Genomic DNA, 26,864 nt, shown 5'->3' on the forward strand with positions numbered 1-26,864 from the left:
GATGGATCATCCTAAGGAAACCCATACCCCTCACCTGGTCCTCCTGCCAACACTCTGCAGCCAGCCTCCCCTGAGAACACACTTCAAGATACTGCAGGACCCCAGAGAAAGCTCTTCTATTTCTCTTGAGCACCGACCTTCAAAAAGCCTCAGAATGCTGGATGGTTTAGTATTCGAATTACATTCTGCAGCAAAAGGTGACTGATGGGTTAGATTTTTGTTCTGTCTTACTAAAGCACATTAAATGACTTTGTTCTGACAAAACGTAGATTGCTTCCCTCTCTGGGAGATATACAAGCTAACTACGAATGAACTCGTTAATCCAATGACAGTAAATGAAGTAAAATTTACCCTCTGCAATTCCACAGAACTGGATTTTCAAAGGCAATCATGAAGCAACGGTAGAGCCAGCAAAATTTCTATTCAGTTTTCACATCCCTTGAGCATATCAGGAACTCAAAAAACAAAGCTCCCTTTGCTCTGCATGCAATGAGCTGAGCAAACTGCAATTCAAGGTCCAGACTCAGGGAACATGCTGAATAGTGCGGGATCCCACAAACAACTTTGCCGTAACAGGGTACGACCTGACTGACAGCAGGAACTAGGATCTGACCTTGCACAGCTGATCTCATTGTGCCCTTCCAGAGTATAGTGTTTCTAGGATGAAATTCCCTGGTTTGTTTGCCAGCCCCTAGCTGGTGTGGCCCTTGCCAGACCATGACTGGGTTAGGTAGGCATAAAAGAATAGCACAGACAGCAGTTTGCTTTAGGACTCTTCCTACTGCCTCCACTGGTAACAGTGAGGGGAGGATTGTACAAAGTCAATGAAGACTGCTTTTGTAATTTTCACAGAAGGAAGGAGAGTTTAAGAAAGTTTAAGGTCCTTTTCTAAGGATCACAGATAATATAGCTATAGTAGCCACCAGGAAATCTGGATAAGCAACTAGATAATATTTAACATCAATAAAATACGCTCCCAGGATCAAACAGGGGTTCATAACTCCCCATAGCAACAGACAGAATTCAGTTCCTACCCTTGACAAGATATCCAGAACAAATAAACATTCACATAACGAGATCTATTCACAGCTTTTACGCTTCGCATTCAGACAACAACCCCTCTCCTCCCTCTGTCCCCACACATTGGCTTCTCCAGAAGACAGGTCCCAATGTGGTGAACCCTTTCTACCTACAATCTGCTTTGAGAAGCCTCTGTCTGACAGTGATTCTGAAGGATTTCTGCTATTCAGCAGTGCCTGTTATGTGCTGCCCTGCCAGCGAGCATGTGTGTAACACTAATGGAAAGCAGCTGGTGGGCTGAACTGACTTAAAAAAAAAACTAACAGGAGGAAATGCCTTTCATACAGTCACACAGGCTGAGCCTGAAATTGTGTGAGAAGCTGAAAGGATAAGAAGGGGGCAGGGCAAAGGAGACAAAATAAAGCATAAGCTACTACAGAAAACAGTGGAAATGCACTCTGTTGCCACTCTAGGAACTGAGAGAGTAAATGCTCCTGTCCCAGCACTGTCTCCACTGACTCACTCCCTCTCAGCAGCCACCCCATTAGCCACACCATTGCAGAACTGTGTCCCTGCATGTGGGGACATGACTGCAGCACACGTACACAGGCTGTGTTATCACAAACCTGACGCAGGTACCAGCAGCAGAGCGGCTGCTGGTCTGTACTCGGTTTGAGAGGTCAAGCTGAAGCTCAAGCTACCAGAGCTTTGCAGTGCTTGGCACCCATGCCAGACAGATTAACCTGCTTTGGACATGCCAATTCAAGCTGCTCTCATACACCTAATTACTCCACAGTGCTTATTAGCATGCCCTTGTGTAGCTGCTGTCAGTGTGAGGATCTCCACTGCAAGGTTGTATCTGCTCAGACAATAAAGCAAATATCTACCTGTTTGCCAACAGCCAAGTAAAATGTTTCTGAATAGCCCATCTCTGATAATTTATCACACTGTTTTTCAGTGCATTTTTTGGTCTGAATCCATCAGGATAAATGTGACAGAACTTTGTTCAAATCAAGACTGGCATCAGCACAGTAGTGATCTAAGCACACACAAAAACTCAGCCAATATTTTGGGCTCCATTTTAAAGGAATGTACATTAAAAGACCCAGTTGAATTGCACCACTTGGCATTAGCATAGGAATAATTCAATGCTTTTCCCAGACATTAATTCTTTTTCTTTACAAGACCACAGTGGAGAACTTTCAGGAAACAGCTGGAATGGGGATCCTCTTCCACTCTTCCTGAAAAGAAGTAAAAGAGTCATCCAGGAACCATGCTAAGGAGCCAGTACATTGCCAGCAACAGGACACACTCTCAGATTTGCTTGACATGGATACTTTTGGAGTAGTTTGGAAGGAGAGGGAATAGGCATTTAAAAATCAACAAGGATGTAACCGCCTTTTCCAGTTAGGGAGCTGCACCCAGTTAGCATTACTGCCTTTGGAAACAGTTTCAAGAGCAAAGCAACAGGAAATGTCAAGCCACTATCACTGAACAGCAGACAAGCCTCATGCCACAACAGTCAAGATGTCGTAGAGTCAAGTATGGGTATAAAAGTAAAGTTCATTGTCTCATGTTACAAATTTAACAAATACGCACCATCTTCCACCCCAGACCTGGGCGGTGGGCGTATTTGGCCACTGTTATGTAGCTTCTGTGTGTGCTTTTGACCCTCCCTTTCCAAACTTCTAATTGATTTTCTTCCACCTATGGCCTCCCAGCATAAAGGTAGATGGTCAGTATCTGACCTGTATTGTGGAGAACCCTGGCAGCCCCCGGGCTGCTTCACAGGGATCGGCAGAAGGTGGCCGAGGAAAGGCGTTTACCATCGGCCAGCTTCAACATGCTCTACAGGGGCTTGGAAAACTACGAGTCTGAGAAAATGCCATGGAAATTGCCAATATCTGCAAACTGTGAAGGTGACAATTGCTAGTTTACATAGTAAAATATTTGAGACAGAGCTCATCTTTTAAATATATCCTAGCAGACAGAGACCATTTGGCTAGAACTTGGGATAACCGGTTGATTTTCCTGGCTGTATTGCTGAACAACAGGGCAAATTACTGAATTGCTTACAGTAGCTGAGTTAGCTACCACTCAGCCTCGAGTTTCTTTACCTATGGAATAGAAATGGTCACACTGAATGCCTGGAAAGCTTAATAAGCCCTACAGAGCTAAGCCAGCTCTGCTACGGGAGACCAGCATGCCGGAATGCTACCAACTGGCACTGCTATCAAGTGATACCAATAGACAAAAGATAAATCGCAATAAACCATAAGATTTCAAAAGAGTAGCCTGCAGATCTGCCCTAACCCTGTGAGTCTCACACTGATTTCCATGATCTTATTCTCACAAAACATGAAGAATCATTATATCCCAGAAAAAGAAAAAAAATCTGGAGACAGTTTTACCCGATTAAGCTGTCTGAATATTGCAGGCAAAATGAGGCTGAAACAATAGCGAACTGAACACCAGAACTGAAACATGGGGCTTCAGGCTATGTCTAGAGCATTCTTTTTTAAAGTTTTTTTCCAAAACAGTCACTTATTCCTCAGTTTGTGGATTAAAGAGCAGCTTAAGGATGGAAAAAATAAAAAAAAAAAAAAAATCTTCAAATAGATCAAACTTCTTGGACACGTTTCTTCCAAGACGAGACAATAAAGATATTTAATGCCCAAGAACTCAAAATGCACTGAAAAGAACGGAGAAGCTAACAGAAAATTCCAGAGCAAACTGTTACAAATTTTCACTCTGAAGATCAAACTGTCATAAAAACAGTCAGCCATCTTTTGGCTCTAAAAGAGCAAATAAAATGCAGGCTTTGTGGTCTCAGAGCCTGCCGTTGGCAGGAAGCTCAGGAAATCTCTCTTCATGTGAAGTCTCAGAACCCAACTGGGACAACATCCACAAAAATAAATACAAGGATCCTTCCTATGTTGAAGGATACTGTGTCTGACTGGCTAAACCCCCTGAGTTCCCACTGCCCATGGGCATTTCTGGAATTTAGACCCCACATTGACTGCTGATGAAGGAAGGGCCAAGGCAGCTTTCACACTCTTGCAGAAGGGGCTCTTCCAGAGCTGTGTGTGGGGTTCAAGGTTCTCCCTTCTTTTGCTCTAGAGGAAACCCCCTGCTGTGCCTGTTCTCCTCTAGAACCTCATCTTAGGCAGCTTCTGAAGTATGCTTGGTCTTGAAGCAGATGGAGAACTGTCAGAGCCAAGGGAGATCATACATACACTTAAAGCCGTCCCTAAGCCATTTCTGTCTCTGGGGCATCTCCTGAGTTTTCTCTTCAGTATGAGCAACAATTAAAAAGGGATCCTACTTCTCTGGGATTCCAGACACAAACACCTCTCCTCTAAAATAGGATCATGTAAAATAATCTGAGCTAAAGCTGGTTTGCACCAACGGAATTTCAAAGCTGTGTTCAACTGTGTTTTGAAGATGGCAGTATGGTAGCATCAGGGAGCAGAGCAGGTCTGTGAAAATAGAAAAGCCCAGGAGAGTGACACCAAAGACAACAAGGACTGCAAGACTTGGGTAGTGCCAAGCAGGTAGAGGGAGAGGTGGAGGAGGGAATCGGATGGGGGCAGGTATTCTGTAAGGTCTACACAGGCCAAGGCTGCAAGAAAGCAAGCAATATAACAATTCACATTTTTTAAGGAAAGCAATGAAATTTCAACTTCTGGAACATTCTTTTCACTAAACTGAGATGATGGAGAGCAGTTTGACTACTAGAGTGAAACAGCAAACAATCCTTCTGTCAGATCTATGTTTTCCCACATATACAGACAGCTTGATGATTAACATGATGTCTGCATCACAGTTCTGAGCTAGAGCGTTCTAATACATAGCATTGCGCCCAAACTACTGCGTGGATCAGAACTGTGTTGTTAGATGAGTGATACAAGCCCTGGCAAAAGCACACACAGTTACATATTTCTGAGAATTAATAAGCATAAATGAATTAATCATGAATAAAAGTCAAACATTTAGTTCACTAATTAGCACCAGATTCTTGATACTTTGAGGCCAAAAGAAATAACCATCACAGAAATTTGAAGCTGGACTGCTCTGGCTGGCTGGTTAAAAAGCAAAATCAGGCAGCTTTGTCTGCAAAGCCAAGTCATCCTGCTCTGACTCAGAGTGCTACAATCCCCTCTAACACTCACAAAGATACCAGCGTGCCATAACATGGTGACAGGATACCACAAAATACCTTGGTACCCGGACACCTATATCAGTGCAGCAACACACAGCAGTGTAATGATACTGTTAAAAAATGAATATTTTTTTATTTGAAAAAAAATGAAGGTTTTTCAAGTACATTGTGTTGGAAACCTGAAGCTGTTAGCACAACCCTGACTGCTAACGTAGTGATGAACAGTGACAGCTCAGCATCTGCAAGCAAAATCAGTCAGGATATCAACTGACTAACGTTTTTTTTTGTTTAAATAGTGTCTCCCACAATGGAGCCCTGGAGGACCACCTGCTATCTTAATACAAATAATTATGAGCAATATAACAATAAGATTAAAAAAATCAAACAGTCCGCAGTTAGTACTTGCTGCATTCAACATACTGCTTAAAACTCCTTGTTCTGTAACAGTTTTAACGACCTTGAAGTTACACCAGATTTAATACACTACCATGAGCTTGAATCACATTAGATTAGAGCAACTTTTGCTTAAGTGTTGTCTTACAGCAGCAACCCACAGGAGAAAGGATGGGGGGTGGAAATCAACCTTGGAATTACCTCACGTTTTTTTCCCTTTTCCTCACAGACAGACTTAGCTCAGATATTCCCAAATTTGCCTGCTGATCAGCACTAGCTGCCCTCCACCAGCTCAGGTAGGTTATCTGCTGAAAGTACAGCTTGCACCTACTACATTTTTGTCCCACAGATCTATAGCCAGATTTCAGGTTCCAAAGCCAAATCTAGGCCTTCCCATCACATCTATTAAACTTTCTAGACCTCTGTCTGAGGAGGAAATAACAAATTAATCTCTCCAGCTGGCTACAAGGGTACAAAGCCGGACACTTTGAGCAGCAGAAATTTCTGTACAAGACGACAACACAGGCAAAATTATGACAAGATGTTTTCATGGCTCAGTCTGGCAAAATAACGTAGACAAAAAATCTGAGAGCCAAATGGTGCAGAAGAGCAAGAACCACATTCAGCAGATTGTCCCAAACCAAGAAGCTTCTGCGACAGTGCAAGAAAAGTAGGAAGGCAGCATTAGAGTTGCCTGTTTGTCAAATACTCAACACCTTGGTGATAGGGAAAGGGCTGTTCTGCTGAAACCAAGCAAATGGGAATGCCTGCTTGGAATTCCTCTGCCTTCAGCCAGCAAATGCACCGCATCCCTGTGGCTACTAAAACAAACACCATCCAGAGAGAAGCACGAACAGAACGAGGAGACCTGGGAGACATGGAGTGACTCACTGGTGTATTAAGCCAGAACTGAACTTCTTGCACAGAGATGAGTCAAACTGAATGAATCAACAGAGAAATAGTTGATCATTTTGTAAATAATACAGCACCATTGTACTAACTGTGCTCAAGTGCCTACAGTACCATGGCTCTGCCACCTCCTGAGGGCTTTTGTTCACCCTCTCTACTATACTTGAGTAAGAAAACAGGACTTAAGCCTGCACACATTTAATACCAAGCATAGCACTAATTGATTCACATGGGATGGGGTGAAGACAAAATGCTGACAAATGCCTAAATACTCTGAATAATTGCCATGTACAATAACTTGCCCAAAGGTTGTGTATTGAAAGATTCCTTTGGGAGACTGATGATGTGCAGGGAGTCATTTCACCCCAGCTCACCCTCTCTGACTTGGCCCCAGCTGGGAGAGCTCTCCACTTTCCACTAAAGCACATCCCTTCTCTTGTTCAGTGCTTTGTTTCTTGCACCCTCCATAAGCTATTCCTTGAATCCTAGTATTGATACCTCTGTGTGGCTCCAGGGATTGTCTCTGCCCTGATGAACTTGCTTTGCTAGGCAGGAGCCACCTTTCATCCTCACATGTTTTCATCTCAAAGAAAAACACTGAAAAACTGTCTCACTTGTTGAGAAATATTGTGTTAAAGTGGTATACAATAAAGACAGGTAAACAAACCTATTTCAGGATATCAAAGTGTCCAAGGGAAGCATTTCACCTCACTAGAATTCATCAGCCACACAGACAGTCCCCCCAGATCAGCAGGGGACCACGGCACTAGCTCGGCCACAGCTCTCAGGCAGCGCACACTGACTCCAAAGCCACACGACCTCCTGACAGCTGCCAGCCCTACAGAGCCTACAGACCGTGTTGAGCAGAGCCAAGCCCAGCTGTGCTACGGATGCCACAGACAGCGATAGCCAGGGAACTCAGTGCCTCGCTTTAAGCAGCCTATGAGCGCTGGTACGATGCTCCATGTCTAAAACTGAGTCAAAGAGCAAAGCATCAAGTACCGTGGACAGTCAGTATACACAGCTACTTAGACCCCATGGTGATTACGCGCCTCCAAGAAGCAACAGAGCCCACCGGCGGTGAATGAGCTGCTGACAGAGACGAGCCAGCAGTTTTAAACTGCCCCACTCCCCACGGTGCCAAGTTGCTACTTCAGTAGCAGTTGGTGGAGCTTTAAACCACTTCCAATTCACTTGCTAGTGTCCAAGCTAAAACAGCAGCTGCTCATTGTGGATAAGGAACCAGTTGGGGAACCAAAGGCTTTAAGGACCCCACACATATAAAAGCTGTCAGAAGTGTATTCTGCACCAAGGGAATCCGTCACTCCTTGCACTGTTCTCTATGAACCTCCTCAACATGAGAGCTTGGGGCAAAGGCGCGGGAGGCAGTGAACAGACACCTCAGCTTATCTGGTTATCCATCAGGTGCACAGCACTACACCGTCTTTGCCATAGTGCCAGTAAACACCAAAATCTCTTCCTGACACTTACCTGAATAGGCAACAACCGCTACACTAACAAAGCAACGGCACCTAATCCAGAAAAAAACATTTTACTCGATGTGATGGTCATAACATCATTTTAGATTTGCAATGACTTTCATCTTAAACAATCTAAAAATATATTGAGAATTGTACTGAGGCATCTCTTGATCTATTTGCTTTACCCACACGCTGAATTGCTTTGTGGGATAAGAGTGCACATCAGCAATTTTTTTTACAATTTCAGACTATAAGAAAAGAATACAACATCCCACTGGAAATGCAGAGCTTGGCACAGCAGAAGACATTCAAATTGAAGTATGTCCATAATTCTGTGATTGCCTATGAAAGGCACCATGAAATCCTGAGTGACCACATTAAGTACAGATCAGTTAAATTCAATTACTTATAGTCTGTTATAGAAACCAGTCCTGACCTGGCATGCAAGCCTTCAGCCAAATATTTTATATAGCTTCTAACACACTATATTTGTCTCTGAAAATTGGCAGTTTGTGTTGACCATCACTGAACCTTATTATTCAAGAAACCACATTTTCGGCTCATAACTATGCATTTGGCTAGTACTGAAAACTGAGAGACATACAAAAAGATTCCTTCAAAGGCTTTAGAAAACATCATCACAGTCCACGTCTAATATTTTTTTTCTGACACCATACTAGGACCAAACACAACAAAACTTTGCAACAAGGATGATGAGCTATAGACTTACCATAAGAACAATTTAAGGTTACTCAGGTTGCAGATGCTGCTTAAAGAGAATAATGAAAGCAATCCACAACTTTTATTTCAGTGGAATAGCAGCCAAGATTGGGGCTATGATTAAGAATTACCTGGATTAGGCTTTGGGCTTTTTTTTTTTTTATGTGACATCTCATGAAAGAACATTAACTAAGCACAGGAACAGGACTCTCTGTAGAAGGATCAGATTCAGCCATAATGTATTGCAGCGTACCAGGGCAGAATCTTTGCTTTGCCTTGCAAAATGTGGGGGAGGTCAGGTAAATGTGACAGCAGCACAGAGCAGAGCGACTCAAAGCAGCTTATAAAACAAACCTGGTGCTTCAGCCGAATCCAGCAGCTCACAACCCTGGCTGCAGCCCTTCCCTGGTGTCAGCAGGTGAGCTCTGTGCCACTTTGGCTAATAACCTGCTGGTACCCAAGCCAGTTGTTTAAAACATAAAAGTAATTTCATTCAGAAATAGCTTTCATTCATAAAGCAAACTAACTCCTACAGGTTGAATGACCACATGAGGATTTGAGGAAGACACTCTAATGACCCATTTGTCCAAAAAGACAAATATGTCATGTCAAACTCCAAACAACTTTCATCCAAAATTAATCTCAGGCTCCAAACGTCACTGTTACTGCAATTGGTGTCTTAGACTCATTTTAACTGCCAATAATCACAGCCACAGCAGCATATAAAATTTGTAGAGACTGCGAAGTATTAATAGTCCCACTAATCCACTTGGGAACACATCACGGGGTTGAAATAACAAGTTGAGGAACATAATCTGTAGATAGATCAAGTATAGAGGCCTAACTGAAAAAAAAAAAAAAATGAATTTGTCAAAGAAAAACCCTCTTCCTCATAAATGAAGTGGAAATCCAGCAGAAAAGAAGAGATCATATGCCACATGAAAGAAGCATCATCTGCCCAGATTTTATAGCCTCTCTCAGACTTCCAAGTTTGTTTTAACTGCATTAGGTGCTGGAGGATTTGGGGGGGAAACAACTTAACATAAATCAAACCATGTAAATTGATGGGTTTTGTCAATTTAAGTGCTAATCCTCCTACCTTCAAACTCACTCTTAGCTCTTTTGCTAGTTCTGATTATATCCTCCTGCTTTATCCAAAGCAGACTTACTTTCCAAATGTTAATTCCCTCTCATAGACACTGTTAGATATTTCAGAGGAGGAAAAGAGTCAATATGGGATGAAAACCTAACAAATTCAATAGGAATTATGCGCCTTTAAAAATGCACTTTTCCAACAGAGTAATACGAGATGAACTGGAAAAAGGAGATGAACTAGGAAAAGGAGAAAAAGCAAATTGCCAGCTTCACTGTTGAACTATTTCTTCTCCTCTCTGCTAATCAGGACTTACCTTTAACTATCAGCATTCACATCTTAAGCCTCAAGAAACAACTTTGCTTGCCTTTCACTGTGCATTTTCACTTTCTGTAATTCCATACTGTATGCAAGAATAGAGCCCTCTACAGTCTGCTGATGCAAACCATTATCAAAAACCACTGCTCAGTTTTTGCAGCAGGAAATTTTGTTCCATTCCTTAGCAGGCAGAATGTCAAAGGAAAAACAGAATGTATCTTCATGGTGGTTTAAAGCACAAATACTAACATGCATTGTCCCATTCTCTTCTCCCTTTATAGTCTGCTCAAACAGAATACGTCAGTGAAGCATTAAAACAATATTTATTTTAAATGCAACCAAATCTCTCAACATAGAGCGATTACAGAAATAAACCTCAGGTTGTTTATATAAAAACTGAATACATCGAGTTCCCAAAAAGCATTTGCTGCCAGATTTCTAGCTGAACATTTCTTTAAAGCCAATGTGCATTTCTGTATTTCTCTTTTTTATGTGTTAATATATAAACAATATTGCTAATCAATGAGGAGGAGGACATTTTCCCCCTTGTTACAACTAGACAGGAAGAGGTTCTTAATTCCTTTTTCAATATTTCATGTTTATACTTCTGAAGGAAAAAACACTGACTGATTTTCACCAATTTAGCATTTCAGCCAGGATTGATTTTTCATACTTCTGTACTCAGAATGGTACTTCATTCTCAAGGCATATGCATTTTGTTCAGTGCTGCTGCTGAAATACAACAAAGACACAAGTTCCAAGCCCCCACTAGACTCAGCTCACTTCGGAAAAGTGGAGGGGAGGGCTCAGCATCACACTTACTTTTTACTTTTCAGGCAACCGTAGAATCCAGCCATGGCCCTTCCCAGCAGGCGTGTGTGCATTTAATTCATCCTTGTGTGTAGATGCCAGCACAAAGATTCTGCAGCTTCGTAGCCTGCTCACCAAATGCCCACACACGCACACAAGAAAGCCAGCATGCCTGTGCAATTACTAGCCAGATAAAGTTCCTGATCTGAGGCCCTCAGACTCTGCTGAACTGGGTCCAAGGAGGGCTGTGCCTGTTCCATAAATGGTTATGAATTGTTAACTCCCCCTTTTCCTGTCTCCTTCCAGCTCTTGGTGAGCACAGCATCCTAAGTGTAAAATACCATATGGCATCTGATTCTGTCTCCCCATGCAACTAATGAAAGGCTTGGTTGTAATTAGGATGTGAAGAAGCCCTGAGGAGATTAATTGTTATTGTTATATTTTTTTTTAGACAGAGAAAGGCTACAGAAAACACTTCCAACATCTTTGAAATTATCACTGTAGTCATTCTCCAGGACATAAGGGTTGCACAGGACTGTCCAGAACAGGTGTTATCCCATCTCACTGTAAATCACAAGCTGTTCTAACAAGCTATTCTCCACATAAACAGGAAAAAAAAAAATGTCCTTGCAGTATTGCAAGATGAGGCAAAAAACTCCGGAGTTTAAAGGACCCAGCACACTCTACGAGAAAAATATTGCCAGGTGATGCCCTCTGATAACACAATAACAGTTGTTGCTCACTACCACAACTAAGCAGGCCCTCACTGGATGTGGAATAAGGAAAATGTCTACGGTTTAACGCTGGGGAACACAATTCTCAAGCAGCTCCATTTACCGGAGTGACCCAAGCCCTGGGGACAAAATAACTGCACACATTTCTGACATTACATTGCGTTAAATTCATATGGAAATGAATCCATGTCATGGCTGTTAATAATGTCTGTTGAGGTACGAGCAGAGAGGTGAGGCAAGACATTGCTTGTGCTGCCTGCATGGAAACAAGAGCATCAGTTGCCAGCAAGACAGTGTCAGCTGCTCCTGGAGTCACACGTCTTGGCAAGAATCTCGGCTCTTCTTTAAAAAATCCACACACACATTAAAATGTAATAAGTTCATAACTCTTCTAATTGCAAAGAAAAGATTTACATCCATTCCTAAAAGGTCAGAAGAAAACCACATTTATTTGCATTTCTCAGCTAGTACATAATACCTGATTACTAGAGTCAGGCAAACCAGTAAGAGGGAATCTTACAAGAGTATTTCTATACAAGTTCCTCTTAAAGGCACTGAGTAGCAAGATCAGATCTAGATCTAAGGTGGAACAGTTCTTTTGGAATACTAGGATAAAAATACTTTAACACCTTTCCCATAACAGAGACATAAGAGTGCAGAGCTTTGAAATCTATGAACAGACAACTCCATTTCTCTATTTTCTATAAATCTCCCTCACAAAGGAAAGCTGTGACACAATAAAATAAATGATAGCAAGAGCCATCACAAAGAGAAACCAAATCCTATTCTAGTCTAGTTTCCCACTTAATGGGGAAGAGAAAGCACCTACAAGCAGCCAACTTCCATGCCACCCACAGAAGAACTGCAAATCAAACCTGGCCTCAAGCAGACACTTTGTCTCCCTTGGGAAAAGACAAAGAAGCACAAATACTGTAACATCAGTTGAAGTTTTGCCCAAATAAGCTTCACTGTTGTCCTGATTTACTGCATTTGTCACGATGACTTTGCACTGCAATCCTAACAGAAAAAGGTGAGCTAGAAAGTATTGGTCTCCACCCATCAGAGAAAGCCCACAATAAAAAAAAAAAAATCAAATCAAGGCACCCATTATTGGGTAACAACCAGCAAGAAGGAATTCCTGGAGGTTACTGGAGAAACCTTTTGACTGGCTTAATGTACAAAACCTTGGACGTAGGATTGTATCTGAAATCTGCCTGGCATTTAGCTCAGAAAATACTGCCAACAGAAACATTTCTAGTAAGAAATGAAGGAGACCTTGTGAAAAAATCACATTTGTATTTAAAAGAAAGAAATATCAAATAGCTTTCTAGTGGGAAGGCCCAGTCCCTAAAACCAGAGGAAGGGTGTAATCCTGATGGCTTTCATCACTTTAACTGGTGCAGAATATGGCCCATAATCTTCAAAAGATCAGATTTTTGTGCTAACATGAAGCAGATTCTCTGTTTCCTAATGTCCTTGGATGGTTTGCCTTCAAAATATGCCTCCTTTCACTATCCTTTTCTCTTTCATGTATTTTTGTCTTGAAATTACTTACTTGAACATGCAAATCTTCATCTGCTGGGTTCCATTTAGGTGAAACATAACACTGTTCCCAGAAACTAGTAGTTTAGCAACACACATTGCACCATCTAGAAATCCCTTTACTTTCCAAGGAGCACAGACTAGTAAACAGTCATTAAAAATAATTACCCCACCTCAGGATTTAATCCTTTTTCATTTTTTATCTTCATATTAGCCTCCAAGCCACTTCATGTTACAATTTATTATTCACTGCTCTGCCTCTTTATCACTAGCATAGCTCCACATGGCTGCACGCTGAGCTTTTTGGGTACAGATCTGAAATCTTAGATGTTGACAAACACTGTGGCTCTATGTCCACAGGTAAATCAGTGCAAGGAAGCAGTTATGTCCTGTACCACAGCCCAACAGTTACTGCACTGATGTTGGCTCTTCACTTGTCAAACGCTAAAGTGAATGGGCTGTGCTACTGCCAGTTAATTAAAGCGGTTTTCAGCCTGGAAAGTAGATGAATACCAAGCAACCACAGAACACAGACTTGGGAAATGGAAAGATGGTTCTTTAAAGATAGGGAAGACAGCAAGTTTAGACACCTGGCAGTTGAATCAGATCTGCATTTCTGCTAAAGTCTGTGGCTTGACTCAGTCTAAGCCCACTTTCATTTGTGAATTACAGCATTCCCCATCGACTTCTTCAAGCTCACCACCACTGCTTTCCCTCAACAGCCCAACACTGGCTCAACCCCCTGTGATCACTGCACATTCCCACCTGCCTCGCTTCACCCCAGGAGCCTGCAGGCAGATCCAGCAGCGATGCTGGCAGCCGGGAGGGAGGAGCAGCAGAGATCCCAGCACCTGCTAAACTTCCCAACAAGCTTCTTAGTTTCTCCAAAGGGAATGAGGGAGGCAAGTTTGAGCAAGCCCCAGCAACCCAGTCATTGGGAAATGCTTGCACCAAAACAGAGCTCCTACAATCAGAGAGTTGTTTCCCATGTACCTTCACCTGTGTCACTGCAAAAAAAAAAAAGGCCTCTTCAACATAAGTAACCAACAGCAACTCACAATCCAAGGGGGGACGCTCAGAGTGAGCTAAAACACAGTGGCATGTTTCCACAGTCACCTCCTACACACACACGCATACACACAGGGTGCACGCCAGCAGCCTGACAGCAGAGGTGTCAGGAGCTACACACACAACCAGAAACTCAAAATATGTTCCATGTCCAACAGATCTGCTGCTTTCATTGCAGCCCCATGCAACTAGACCTCTAAGGGCTAACTGTGTCCTTGTCTCCCCGGTCTTCCAAGACCAAACACTTCACACTATGCAAAATGTCCATTCAAAGCTGGCTTGCATGCAATCAGGACACATAGACAGTGCAAAGCAGCAGGGATCAACCAGCTGTCACAGTTCGGAAATCCCATGACTCACAAACTGTGTTGTAACAGGGATGTTTAATTTATTTTTTTTTATTTATTTTCATAAAGGAACAGAAGTTTCATGTGACTCTTTCACCAAACAAATGTAGGGCTAGTAGAAACAGTACAGAAAATTGATAGACTGTAGCATTTCAGATTTCCTGTATGTTTTGGTGTCCCTGAACTGACTTCTTGAGAACAAGGCAGACTTTGGTCTCTCATTTTTAGCCTTTAGCCTCTACCAACATCCAGTCTACTTCTCTCTTTCTCCTAGAAGCTGTAACAAAGTCACATTTTGACTACATTCCTCTAATAATTTTTGCTGTTGTCAAAAAGAGCGTGAGCATTGCCTGAAGGTCTGCAGCCCTCCCTTTCACCATTGCAATGGGGTGAGCTGCCACATACACACCTGCATTTTACATAATGAAGATGAAGTGTTTCTTACCTGCATGTTGCATTTGTTCCTACAGCAGCATTTGCAGTTCTCAGTTATTTTGCCCTTCTCCACCTTTCCCAGCTCCTGCCAGCCTGATCACCACACGCTCTCCTTCATTCGGTAATGCGAGTGAAGCTGTGCACCTGTACAGACCCTCCCATTCTTTTAGGGCAGATGAAGCTGTCACCTGTACAGACTCTCCCCTCCTTTTAAGGCAGATGAAGCTGTCCACCTGTACAGACCCTCCCCTCCTTTTAGGGCAGGGCTGCATACAACTGACATTTTCTATTCATTTGTTTAACTCTGAAAAAGTAACCCTGCCTGTGTCTGGACATCAAGTGAGCTATGTGGGGCAAATCCAGCAGAATCCAAGCCTAGCTTTCAGTTTTCACGTCTTTACCATTGGGCAATGAAACCTAGATTAATTGAGAACTTTCACCCTAGATTTTATACTACATTTGATCTTGCCCAAGTATTTATAAAAATGTGCTACTCCAGCTGAATTGCATGTAAAGCACTCCTTCAATTATAACCTGGAATAAACCCTTCACAGAAATCTAGTCGTAACATTGCAGGTCATTCTTCTCATACCACAACTCTCTCTGCATTTGACACATGGATTGTTTACCTGTGTGATAAAATAAATGCCTCTCTCAGGAAAAAAGTCCCTGAAGCAGAAATGGATTCAGCTTTCTTACAGGTGAGATTCCCAGGCACACAAATGGGCCTAGCTTGGAAATTTTCAGTGAAAACCCTTCAATACTAAAGAAACAAATAAACATGCAGCCCTGTTAAGAGCTGCAGTATCAGAGGTTTAAACAAACAAGGCTGGAATCAAACATAGTACTCTGCAGAAAACAAAGAAGTGGAGATAAGAGGATTTCTGCCTTGCAGAGTTTATACATCCATCTGTGATTAACATTAGGAGGAAAATGAGGGTCAAAGCCTATCTCTCAAACTGAGAGAAAGTAGAGAGCGTAGTCAGAGGCCTCTAACTATGCACTCTATCAGCTTTTTATTCATGCATGTAAGCCTGAAGAATTTGCCATGATACTCACTCTGGAGTCTAATTACTGTATGTTGCTCTCATTATGTCTATTTTTACACTTTGTGGGATTTGGGGGATTTTTGTTGTTGTTATTCCGTGTTAGAGGACTTCCTGCACACCCCTTCAATGAAAAGAATATTCCAAAGAAAGCAGCAATAAGTGTAAACTCTTTGATTCCAGTGTTTGGTAATTCTGAGTCTGAATAACCTCTTGCAGTTTTCCATGAACACACTGTCTTCACCTCTAAGGAACTTTGGTATGGGTGTATCTGGTGCATTACTGAATTCTAAAATACAGCTAAAAAGATATCGGTAAACTAAACCTGTCCTTTGTATCCCCACAGCCAAATGCAAAGTTTTCCTGGATTATCTGGAAGTGAAGGTCAGGCCATGTATCATTCAAAAGGTAGTTTCCCCTAGGTTTGCAACAGCATCACACATGTAACCTCAGACTTCAGTGTCAGAAAATACCAATTGCCAAACAAATAATATAGATAAAAAGACTGAAGTGTTTGTTTGACATTTTAGCAATCTACAAAGATTGATTTGCATATAAGTATGCCATGTGTTTATTGAGAAAGAAACAGCATCCCTGTATACACAAACAAATATAGCCAGGATGTGCTGCCTCTCACGTATCTGCTTTTTTTCATCCAACATCATAAATCTAAGATTTTAAGAAGTGTGAATGAAAAGCAAATTATTTTTGACACAGTGGAAGAGCTTGGTATTTCCTGTGAAAATACAAGCATGGTCAATATTTTATATACTGGGAAACTGTGGTTCTTTTGTCTGAGGGGGGGTGGTGCACAAGGTGCACAAAAGAGCTCTATTTCTACACATTCTGACTTAAGAAAATACCATGTTAAAAAATATTAACTTCCAACAACATAACTTTTCCTTCTCAGTGTCCAGGCAGGCACCGATATACAAGACCATGTGGAAAGAAATGTGAGAACACAGTATGTAGCTACAGGCACGTGGACCGGTGCCTAGTCTCGATGTCAGACATCACAGGCAACAGTTACCGAGTCTAAACAAATATCCTGAGAGATGTGAATAAAGAATTGAGTTTTCTACACCCCATTCTTCCCAAATTCCCCTCTAGGGATAGATCTAGTCCATGTCCTTGCAACACTCCTGCCAAGCTCCCTTGGAGACAGATCAGGCCAACATTGCCACTAAAGCTTGTGCTGTGAATAGCAATCAGGTTTAATGACTTCCCATGTATATTAGTTTTGCACTAATGCAGGCCCACCTCTTCAACAAAATTACTCCTGATTTGTTTGTACAGGTATGAGCAAGAGGAGAACCAGGGACTCACACATCTGGAATAATAATCCTAAAACCATCAACATCCTGAATTTCAACTGCAACCGAAATAAAAATTCAAAAGCGAAGGTCATCTCTGATACCATCTCACTGGCTGTCGGCTGGAGCAATAATACAGGAAATCACAGAAGCACAGTTCTGGGGAAAAGGCTGTCTGACTCCAGTGCCTGCAAACACAAGGCTGAAGATAAAGTGACCATTAACCTTCAGAGAAGGGCAGTGAGGTCCCAAAATGTCCTGCCTGCAGGCTTTATTGCTCCAAGGGGAAATGAACAGAAAAATAAAAGTCAAAACAGCGTACTCTTGACATTTAACTCAAATTAGTAGGTAATGGTAACATCTCGCTTTCTTTGTTAGCTTTCCTTCACATGAAGGCATGAATACGCTACCTGGTTCATTCCACAAACTGTAAAATAAGTAGAAAATATTGACTAATAACAAATTTGCTCCTAATAGTTGATATCTGCAAGATTAATCATAAGCACCAGACCTGTGTCCCTCTTCACAGAATATAATATTACTCCATCCTGCAGATACAGCTGGGAGAACTGAGGCAGAGTAACTCAGTGACTACTGCAGAAACCATAAACAGCAACTGAACCCAAAGTTCTTGGTGCCTGGAACTGTGTTTTAGAGTCCTTTCCCACCCTCTCTCCCTCAATAAGGACAGACAAAAAGACCCTACAAGAATAGGCATCCTATAAATATCTAAGATAACTTTAAGTTCACTAGAAAGCCTTCAGCCATGGGAACTCTTAGAGGTTTGCTGGCATCAAAATGCTGAGTTAAATTAGAAAACACTGACTACACTACATGATTTGGCTCAGCCTGTCCAGAGTTTTAAAATCATCACATAATAAAAAATACCTCATAGTGAGACAATTTCACCAGAGCAAACCCACAGCACAGCAGTGTCCTCACATGGCAGCCCGACACGTTACTCGGACTCGAGTTCTGGGAATCTTTAAATATCCCAGTGCATTCCCAATTGTCTATTAAATATACTGGAGCTGTTCCCATCATGATGGGAAGGGAAACTATCCAGAGACAGGAAATAGACTGATTGCAGAAGAATTTTACTTAAAACTATTGAATGAACTACAGTTCTGTGTCACTAAGTCACATAATCACATGCTTAAACTGGATCTCTGCTTGGTCCTTCCCGTTCCAAACCACAGCGCAACCACAGAGCTGCACATACACTGAAATAATGTACTGAGTTGACGGGTCTATCTACCGTCCCAGGATCAGCAGTCTGAAATAGCCGACAAAATTAAGTCCACTGCTTCAGTATCTTTCTGCGTTTCCATGGGCATTAGGGGATACTTGCAGCTTTCCTAGGATAAATGCCACTCTGAGCCTCACCACTCCAGCCTCTACTGCTAGCCTTTATACAGCACCTACTTGAGATCCACTGGTATTGGCTTCAGGTATCAAATCCTTGCTACTAAGCAGTTCCTTCTGTCTAGTAGTTTTGATATAGTGAAATACTAGTCAACACTGCAGGCCCAGGAAGAGGAATATGCTCTGTGCCAAGAAGCTGAAAAGTCACCTACCCCTTCTGCAGGTTTTATCAGCATCTACACAAGAACACAAACTCAGATCCTTTCATTAAACAGTTCCTTTGGATACAACATATAGGCCAATATAGCTGATACTGCCTGGTACAGAACTAATTGAGTCCTCAACATATTCTGTCTATTGCCTGGAGATAAGCTAGTGTGAAGTCTAAAGGTTAGCTCTGCTCATTCTACACTCAGAGAGCTCCCTTTGGTCACAGCGGTATTAAGCCAGACCTCCATCCACTGATGACTATTTATAGGTAATGTGTAGAAGACTACATAGTATTTAAAAGCAAATAAAGGCTGATGACCTAAGTTCCAAGATGGATTTGCACTGCCTTCTTGATTACACAAATACATAGATAATAATATTTTCTCACTGTGGATGAGATTTAATACTTCCCAAAGGAAACTCTAAACAAGCACAAACGTTAAACGCTAGTAAGACTTGTGGATTTTTTTTCCTAGATTGTGCGAAGTTTTCTTACCAGGAATTCATATGTAATTTCTAAATATAACAGGATATTAGTAAAAGACATCCAAAGGGAATGCCATTGAGTGGTGCAGAATAATCACTGGTGACCAGTGAAAATGGTATTAGTGATGATATGATAAAACTTCTATTTTGATCAGAATCAGTTACAGAAATAGGTATGTTATCTTTGAAGAATCCCATACAAGCTAAAAACATAATGCCCCTTCCAACAAAGTGAAAACCTGCTCAAAATCTGAGATATTTTTCCTTTGGAGCAACAAGGGCATATGATTGTGCTGGTGCTGTGTAATGTATAGTGGAATGAAGTCTAGGTCACACCCAATGACTGTTCTTATACCTCTTGTAATTCCAGAATGAAGAGCACTGGCAATGGCCACAGTTTGAGGGCCAGTAGAGCCAAAGAAACACGGTCACCAGAATCAGAGCATGTAAATCGCTTGGATTCCCTTTTTTCCTCTAATCTAACCAACAAATGTAATGGTGGTATTGCTTATAAGATGCTTTCTTCAGACTCATCACAATAACAATGGCTGTTTCACTCATTTTTTTTCCTCTTTCCTCTATTTAACATGATTTTACACTGCTTTGCATTGAAAAGATAATATAAAACCTTTTGCATAGCCTAGAAGCTTGACAAATCAACTAAAGCAAGAATTGCTGAGATAAATTATAGTCTCTCCTTAACTCAGATTTCTGGCTTTAAGCTGATTTATTGTAAGAAACTTAACATTTCAGTGCATTTTCTTGTACCATCAGATAGCATTTTTAATTATTGCAGAACCCACAGCTTTAGGAGTTTAACTCTCAATAAATCCACTCTTCAGTCAGCACAGTTGCAATAAAGCGATAACGTACAAAAGACAGATAAAAAAAAAGCATTAAAAAAATAAGTACTTAAAGAAGTACATGCTGGGAGTCAACAACAGGTCTAGAAATGGTCTAATGTTGTTCTGCTCACCTTATTGCTCGTGAACTTTCAAGAACACACAAACATGTTGCATTGTGCTTTTGAACATTACTCTGACATGGAAAAGCTGCACGCTACGTCTCTTCCAAAGGACCAAAATCTTTAAAAATTTAAAGCTTTATGCATCTGTAAATAAGGTCTGTCTTAACGCATCTGCAAGAGAAAGAATGAAGGATTTTTGAAAGATCTTTTATTAGGATGGTACACAAGGCAGTACTGAAATGGTATCTCCAGCTGTGTTTACTCTCCTAATGCACGGGAGGTTTTCTATGCCCCTTTCTCTGCAACACTGTGTTCACAAATCCCTCTTTTTTTAAACTAAGATTTTAAAAATCAATTATATAAATCCACAAGCTACCTATGAGGTGTTAAATCATTTGCTGGCAGACTGAAAGGTAGTTCTTAGACTGAAAAAGCAACAAAATCAAGCAAGCACCATTGCAGCAGGCTCCTCAGTAATTATACTACAGGTCTATAGCTTAAATTTATAGAGAAATGTGGACCATTTCTCAAATGTCAAGTAAACCACACAACCTCCCCTTCTTTCTTTCACCTCCGCCTACTGAGATAATGAAAGGTCTAAAAAAAGCAGGGCAAACTCATGAAAACACAGAAATCCTGACTGATAGAAAATAGGATTAGAGAATGAGTCTTCTCTAAATCTTCCCCCTCCTGTTGTTACCAGTGCTTAGGAATGAGTAGATTCTTGAACCACAGGGATAAAATGATCCTGGCATTGCAAGGAAGAGCCTCAGGCCCCTGTTACCTGGCTGCAGCCATGAGCAGCCTGGCAGGTCAGCAACAAGCCTGGGAAAAGATGCTGGTTTGCCAGCTACCATGACCCAGGGTGAAACCAGTGTCCCCAGATGGCGTGGTAAGGGCCGCAGCTCCAACCCTCCAAAGCCAGCAATCGTTTAAAAAAAAAAAAAAAAAGAAAAAAGAAAAGAAAAAGAAAGAGCCCCCTGAAAACAAACAAACAAAAAAATTGGCACTCAAAAGAGCAAAGGCTGGCAAAGAACCAGCCGAACTACAGCAGCATTAACCTCGTATGTGCTGGCAGGTATCCTTCCTTTCTAACCTAATGGAACACAAAAACGGTTTTGTGAAATGTAAACTGGAGGAAAGGAAAGGACACACCTGACCACAAGCTACTGTAACATTTATAGGAATAATATTTAACAGTCTTCCATGGATGATGGCAGCAACTTCTGACAAGTAAATATCAATTAAACTTAGGAAACGCATATTCAGCAGGAAGAAGAAAGGGCTGGAACAGCAGATGAAAAGTCAAAGAACGGCAGTGAAAGGAGAGGCTGTGTAAGTCCCTGACATACGGTTCTGCTGAGGTTAGCTCTAGAGAGAGCATCAAAGCCGCTAGCAAAATAAGTATGTGCACTAACCTCCATTTTCCCCCACAAGCTTTTAAGCAACAATTTTAAACAAAGCTGTGAAATAAGATCCTCACGACTTCCTACAGTTTTAAGAGCTTGGAGTAGTACAGCCACCCCCAAGTCAGCATTCCTGAGTCAGCAAAACTATGTGATGGTTTAAACAAGAGGCTATATTGGAAACAATATTTGGTGCTCTCTTCATTTTCAGTTTCTGATTTATTAAAGAGCCTGCTTTCAAGCTTTGCGGCTGAGGTATATTTTGGCAGTTTTGCTGGGTTTTGGTTGGCCAGAACTTTCAGAGTCTTGCATGACTGCTTGGCTGTGCGAGCTATGACCTGATGAGATGTCATGAGATTTATGTGGGGAACTGCAATAGTCAGCAGGAGCGAGGGAGGAATAGTAGTTAAAACAATCCTTGTTAACAAAGCCAGCTGCAACTCTCAGTGTCTGCTGCTCACTAAAGAGGTATTTTCAAGTTCTAACCTGTAGCACTCCTTCCATTGCGCATATAAGCTGTCGACCAAAGATATGGAGATAAACCTCTCCAGATGGAAAGAAATATATTTAGCTTAAACTACACAATAGCCCAACCTTAAACAGACAGAAGAATCAGCACAGAAACTCATCGGAGGGAGTGACGAGGGGACAGGACTGCATTTCCACTAAAACCAATGTCAAGTAACAAAATCTCAGGCAATGTGTTTGAATTCATTTAGAAGAAACTGATGTCATTCAAATGCTGTCTATGCTCGTGGCACAGGCATTGCTTTTAAAGGCTATTTTGAACTTTAAGAGAATGTATATGTATTTGTGTACACATAACTCAACACGATGCTGGTGGCATCCCAATAAATTTAAACCACTGATCCTTGAGTTTGGGCCATATCCAGAGCTCATTAAAATCAATTATGTTCTTTCCACCGAGTTCAACTCTTCCTATCATAGCCTCAGCTCACAGGCTGACATACAGCAGGGGCTACAGTCACGCTGCTTTGTCCCCTGTTTGACTTACTGCACAGCTTGATGGTTATGTTACATAACTAAAGATATTGAGACCAGTCACACCACGCACACTGTCCGCAGCACAAACATCAGGATTACTGGAAATCCTCCAGAAAAAAAAGTAAAAAAAAAAAAAAAAAAATCAAGTCCCCAGTTTTCTAAAACAATGTGTACTTTGTTTCTGTTTAGAGAGAGAATTCATATAAATCAATACATAAATAATTACGAATGAAGCTCTAACACACTCAAACAACATCAGATGCAGTTAGCATTCTGGTCAAAGTTGTAGTGGATTTTAGCAGATACTAAGCATTAACAATTAAAGATGTGTTTGTTGGTATTAAACGCATTTGTATGCATACATAATCACATAAATGTATATACACACTAAAATTGAGTCAATCATAAAGTCTAAGGTAAGAAAAAATGCATGGCACTTTCTTATACTAGACTGAGTAAGAACCATGCCAACTTTGAATTCTGCAGATATGGACCGAAATTCCCTGCTGGGCTGGACAGTCCTGGAATCCTTGCACATCCCACACCCCACCTGTGCAACTGGGCTGCTTTTTTTATGACTATTGTAGGAGCTCAGTCTGGAGAAGCATAAATGACAATTTCACAAAGACAATGTAGCTTTTCAGGTACAATATTCTTCAGGAATTGACCTGAAGCACAAACAATGAACTGGTCTGTATGTTATATAGCTAAAAGTCCAAACTACAAACAATTGATAAACCAAACAGTGCAAAAAGTGATTCCATGCCTATGAAATCACTGGATTCATATTTCAATGCATTTGTTTTATAACAGCAAGACAAATTCATATTTGCATTTCTCATCTTATAACGTGCCTGCAAATACTGGAGTTCTAATTATCATTTACTATATCGTGTGAAAGGTAAAGAAATAGAAATCTCCTGTTCATGAAGCTGTTAATAAAACTTAATGCCACTGAACTTGCCTTCCTATTTTAAAGGTTCTTAACAGGATACTTCAAGTTACCTGTAAATTTCTTTGGTTTCCACCAGATATCAGAAGGACAACACATGTAAAGGATCTACAGGGAGTGTTAAGCCCAAGCAGTTGAGAGAATGTGCAAGTGCACCTCTTTCTAGCTCTCCAATCTCCTACACCAGGTCTGAAATCAATAAAACTCCATCCAAACCTGCATCAGACAAGCTCTGAAAATTGCGTGGTTTTAGGCAGAGGAACCCGCTCACACAGACATCTCTGTAGGATGTGGTGCAAGGACATGGGACAGTGGCTGAAAGGGGAAAGGGACATTTAGAATGACATTTCCAAGCAACTGGACTAGACTATGGAAGAGTGGAGGTGGTTTGCTGGGGGTCTTGGGTGCTCTGTGCTCATACTGTCCCTGCAGATTAATTTGATGACAGCGCTCGCCCTCAGATGAGCCACTCCAAATCACACAAGGGTAGTTACCACAGGAAATTCATCCAAGTCATTACGTGATTCAGGCTTTACTCCTGCACACAGTTGTTTGTAAGATCAAGCTCTTCAATTACAGAGTGTATCAGCAAAATAATCACAAAAGAAATGCCACAGTGGGTCTCTTTTCCTTCTACTACAGGTTATGGATCTGACCTGCTCCCTTTACAAGACCCTACCACTTCTCCCACGGCACCACCACTCTTGCTCTGTGCTCCTATGGATTCTCCCAGTCCCAACACCAGCGCCAAGACCTCACATCTGGGAGACACCCAGCAGCACTACTAAGGGTGCAAGAATGAAAAGAAAGCCCAGCTCCTATTAATACTGCTGACATGGGTTTAGAGATTGTTTTAGCACATAAAATGTAGAGGTCTGACGGGAAAAGGCTGTCCCGTCTGTGAGTCAGGGATGAGGATGTCCCACATCAGGGATGAGGATGATAGGATCATAGAATCATAGAATCACCAGGTTGGAAAATACCTCTTGGATCATCGAGTCCATCCATTCCTATCTGCCACTAAACCATGTCCCTGAGCACCTCATCTACCCATCTCTTAAATACCTCCAGGGATGGTGACTCAACCCCCTCCCTGCGCAGCCTCTGCCAGTGCACGATGACCCTTTCTGTGAAAAATTTCTTCCTGATATCCAGCCTGAACCTCCCCTGGCGCAGCTTGAGGCCATTCCCCCTTGTCCTGTCCCCAGTCACTTGGGAGAAGAGCCCAGCTCCCTCCTCTCCACAACCTCCTTTCAGGTAGTTGTAGAGAGCAATAAGGTCTCCCCTCAGCCTCCTCTTCTCCAGGCTAAACAACCCCAGTTCCCTCAGTCACTCCTCATAAGACTTGTTCTCCAGCCCCCTCACCAGCTTCGTTGCTCTTCTCTGGACACACTCCAGAGCCTCAGCATCCTTCTTGTGGTGAGGGGCCCAGAACTGAACCCAGGATTCAAGGTGCGGTCTCACCAGTGCTGAGTACAGGGGCAGAATAACCTCCCTGGACCCGCTGGCCGCGTCATTTCTGATACAAGCCAAGGTGCCATTGGCATGGATAAAGATGCGATTCAGCCCAACAGAGCCCACAGAGGAGCCAGGAGGGGATGAGGATGGGATTCAGGCCAACAGTGCCCGCAGAGGAGCCAGAAGAATGCAACTCAACCCGACAGACCCCGCAGAGGAGCCAGGAGGGAATGAGGATGGGATTCAGCCCGACAAAGCCCGCAGAGGAGCCAGGAAAGGATCAACTCAGCCCGACAGACCCCGCAGAGGAGCCAGGAGGGGATGAGGATGGGATTCAGCCCGACAAAGCCAGCAGAGGAGCCAGGAGAGGATGGGATTAAGCCCGACAAAGCCAGCAGAGGAGCCCGGAGAGGCTCCCGGCAGGCGGTGGATAAAGCACCGCCCTAGGAGGCACCGCACGCCGTGCCCGTTCCCGTTCCCGATTGCCCCGCACCGAGGGGCTCCCGCTGGGGCAGAAAGCGTCCCTCTCCCGGTCCCCCCGCCCGTCCCCGCCACTCACCGGGACCCGTCCCCGTGCGCGGGGCGGTGACCTGTTCCGCGACTGGCCCCGCAGCCCCGGCGGAGCCCGGCGCCACCGCGCGGGGACCGGGCAGAGCCACGGCGGGGAACCGCGGCGTCTGCCGCCGGGGCGGGGGGGGCAGGTGACCTGGGTACCCAAAATGCTTTCGAATCAACTCTCCAAGACGCGTTTTAGAGTTTCAGACAGCGAGCATCCTTTGTCAGGGCTGGTGAGTGATCTCCATCAGTGTGTGCAGCCACGCAGGAGTTGGGACAGGATGGATTTCCCCTTGCGGGCACATGGATAAATCTTCCCAGAAATCTCATGCATATTCTATTCCTTTCCAAGGAATAATTTTAATGTTCTTATGAACTTCACAACAGTCAAAACTCTTGCTGGTTTGGAGCTTTGGAGCCAGCTCTGCCTGATTTTGCATTTGAAATGGAGAAACACTGCAAACAGGGTGGTCACAGAAGAAGAGACATCTTTTCAGCACGGATCAGACTGAGCACACATCATTATCATCTCCAAAGAACCAACAGTGAAAACACTGCTTGAAAACAAACACGCTGTCAGAGGGATGCTCTGTCTAACTTTCAAAAAAAATACAATTACTTAGACGGAACTCAGCTCTTCTTTAGCTTAAATAAAAAGTATTCCACTTTTTGTAATAATAATCACTTCTTGTCTCAACCTAACACATCTGCAATCAGCTCCTTGCCTAGAGGGTGTGGAGCACGGTGCAAGGCATCTTCTTAGCATACATAATTCACACATCTCTCAGGCTTTGGGATGACTGAGGGTCTGCAAGGATTTCCCATTGAGGACACTGAGTAACTAGAACAGCTGGAAATGCATCAGGCTGGGAAATGAATGGAGAGCTTCCTCAACTTGTGGAAAACTGGATTCCACTAGATCACTACTTAGCAATCTAATTTTGTGTCAAACCAAGCATGACCTAACTGTCTTCAACTGTTTAATGAAGTCAGAAAACCAAAGATAAAAGGAGCCATGTGTGGAACAGACAGGAATTTGGCCTGCACTTGGAAGTGTGTCTGATCTAAC

The 26,864-nt window shown here is 42.5% G+C and overlaps 1 protein-coding gene across 4 annotated transcripts in view; it reads right to left on the reverse strand.

Moving 5' to 3' along the window:
* The window catches only part of KIAA1210 (KIAA1210 ortholog), a 64,115-nt gene extending 38,095 nt beyond the window's left edge, over positions 1-26,020 (reverse strand). For 2 of the 4 annotated variants that reach the window (XR_008451568.1, XM_054076091.1), the window contains exon 1: positions 10,919-11,112. Coding sequence is in view for 1 of the 4 variants with exons in the window: in XM_054076091.1 (XP_053932066.1) it covers positions 10,919-10,980 (62 nt within the window). In the remaining 3 variants the exon portion in view is untranslated. Of the gene's footprint in view, positions 1-10,918; positions 11,113-20,428; positions 20,539-25,799 lie in introns of those variants that run through there. The other 2 variants (XR_008451569.1, XR_008451570.1) reach the window with 2 other exon arrangements.
* Positions 26,021-26,864: the final 844 nt, after the last annotated feature.

The sequence above is a fragment of the Cuculus canorus genome, chromosome 10, assembly GCF_017976375.1.
Source record: "Cuculus canorus isolate bCucCan1 chromosome 10, bCucCan1.pri, whole genome shotgun sequence".
In the NCBI taxonomy this organism is placed as follows: Eukaryota; Metazoa; Chordata; class Aves; order Cuculiformes; family Cuculidae; genus Cuculus; species Cuculus canorus.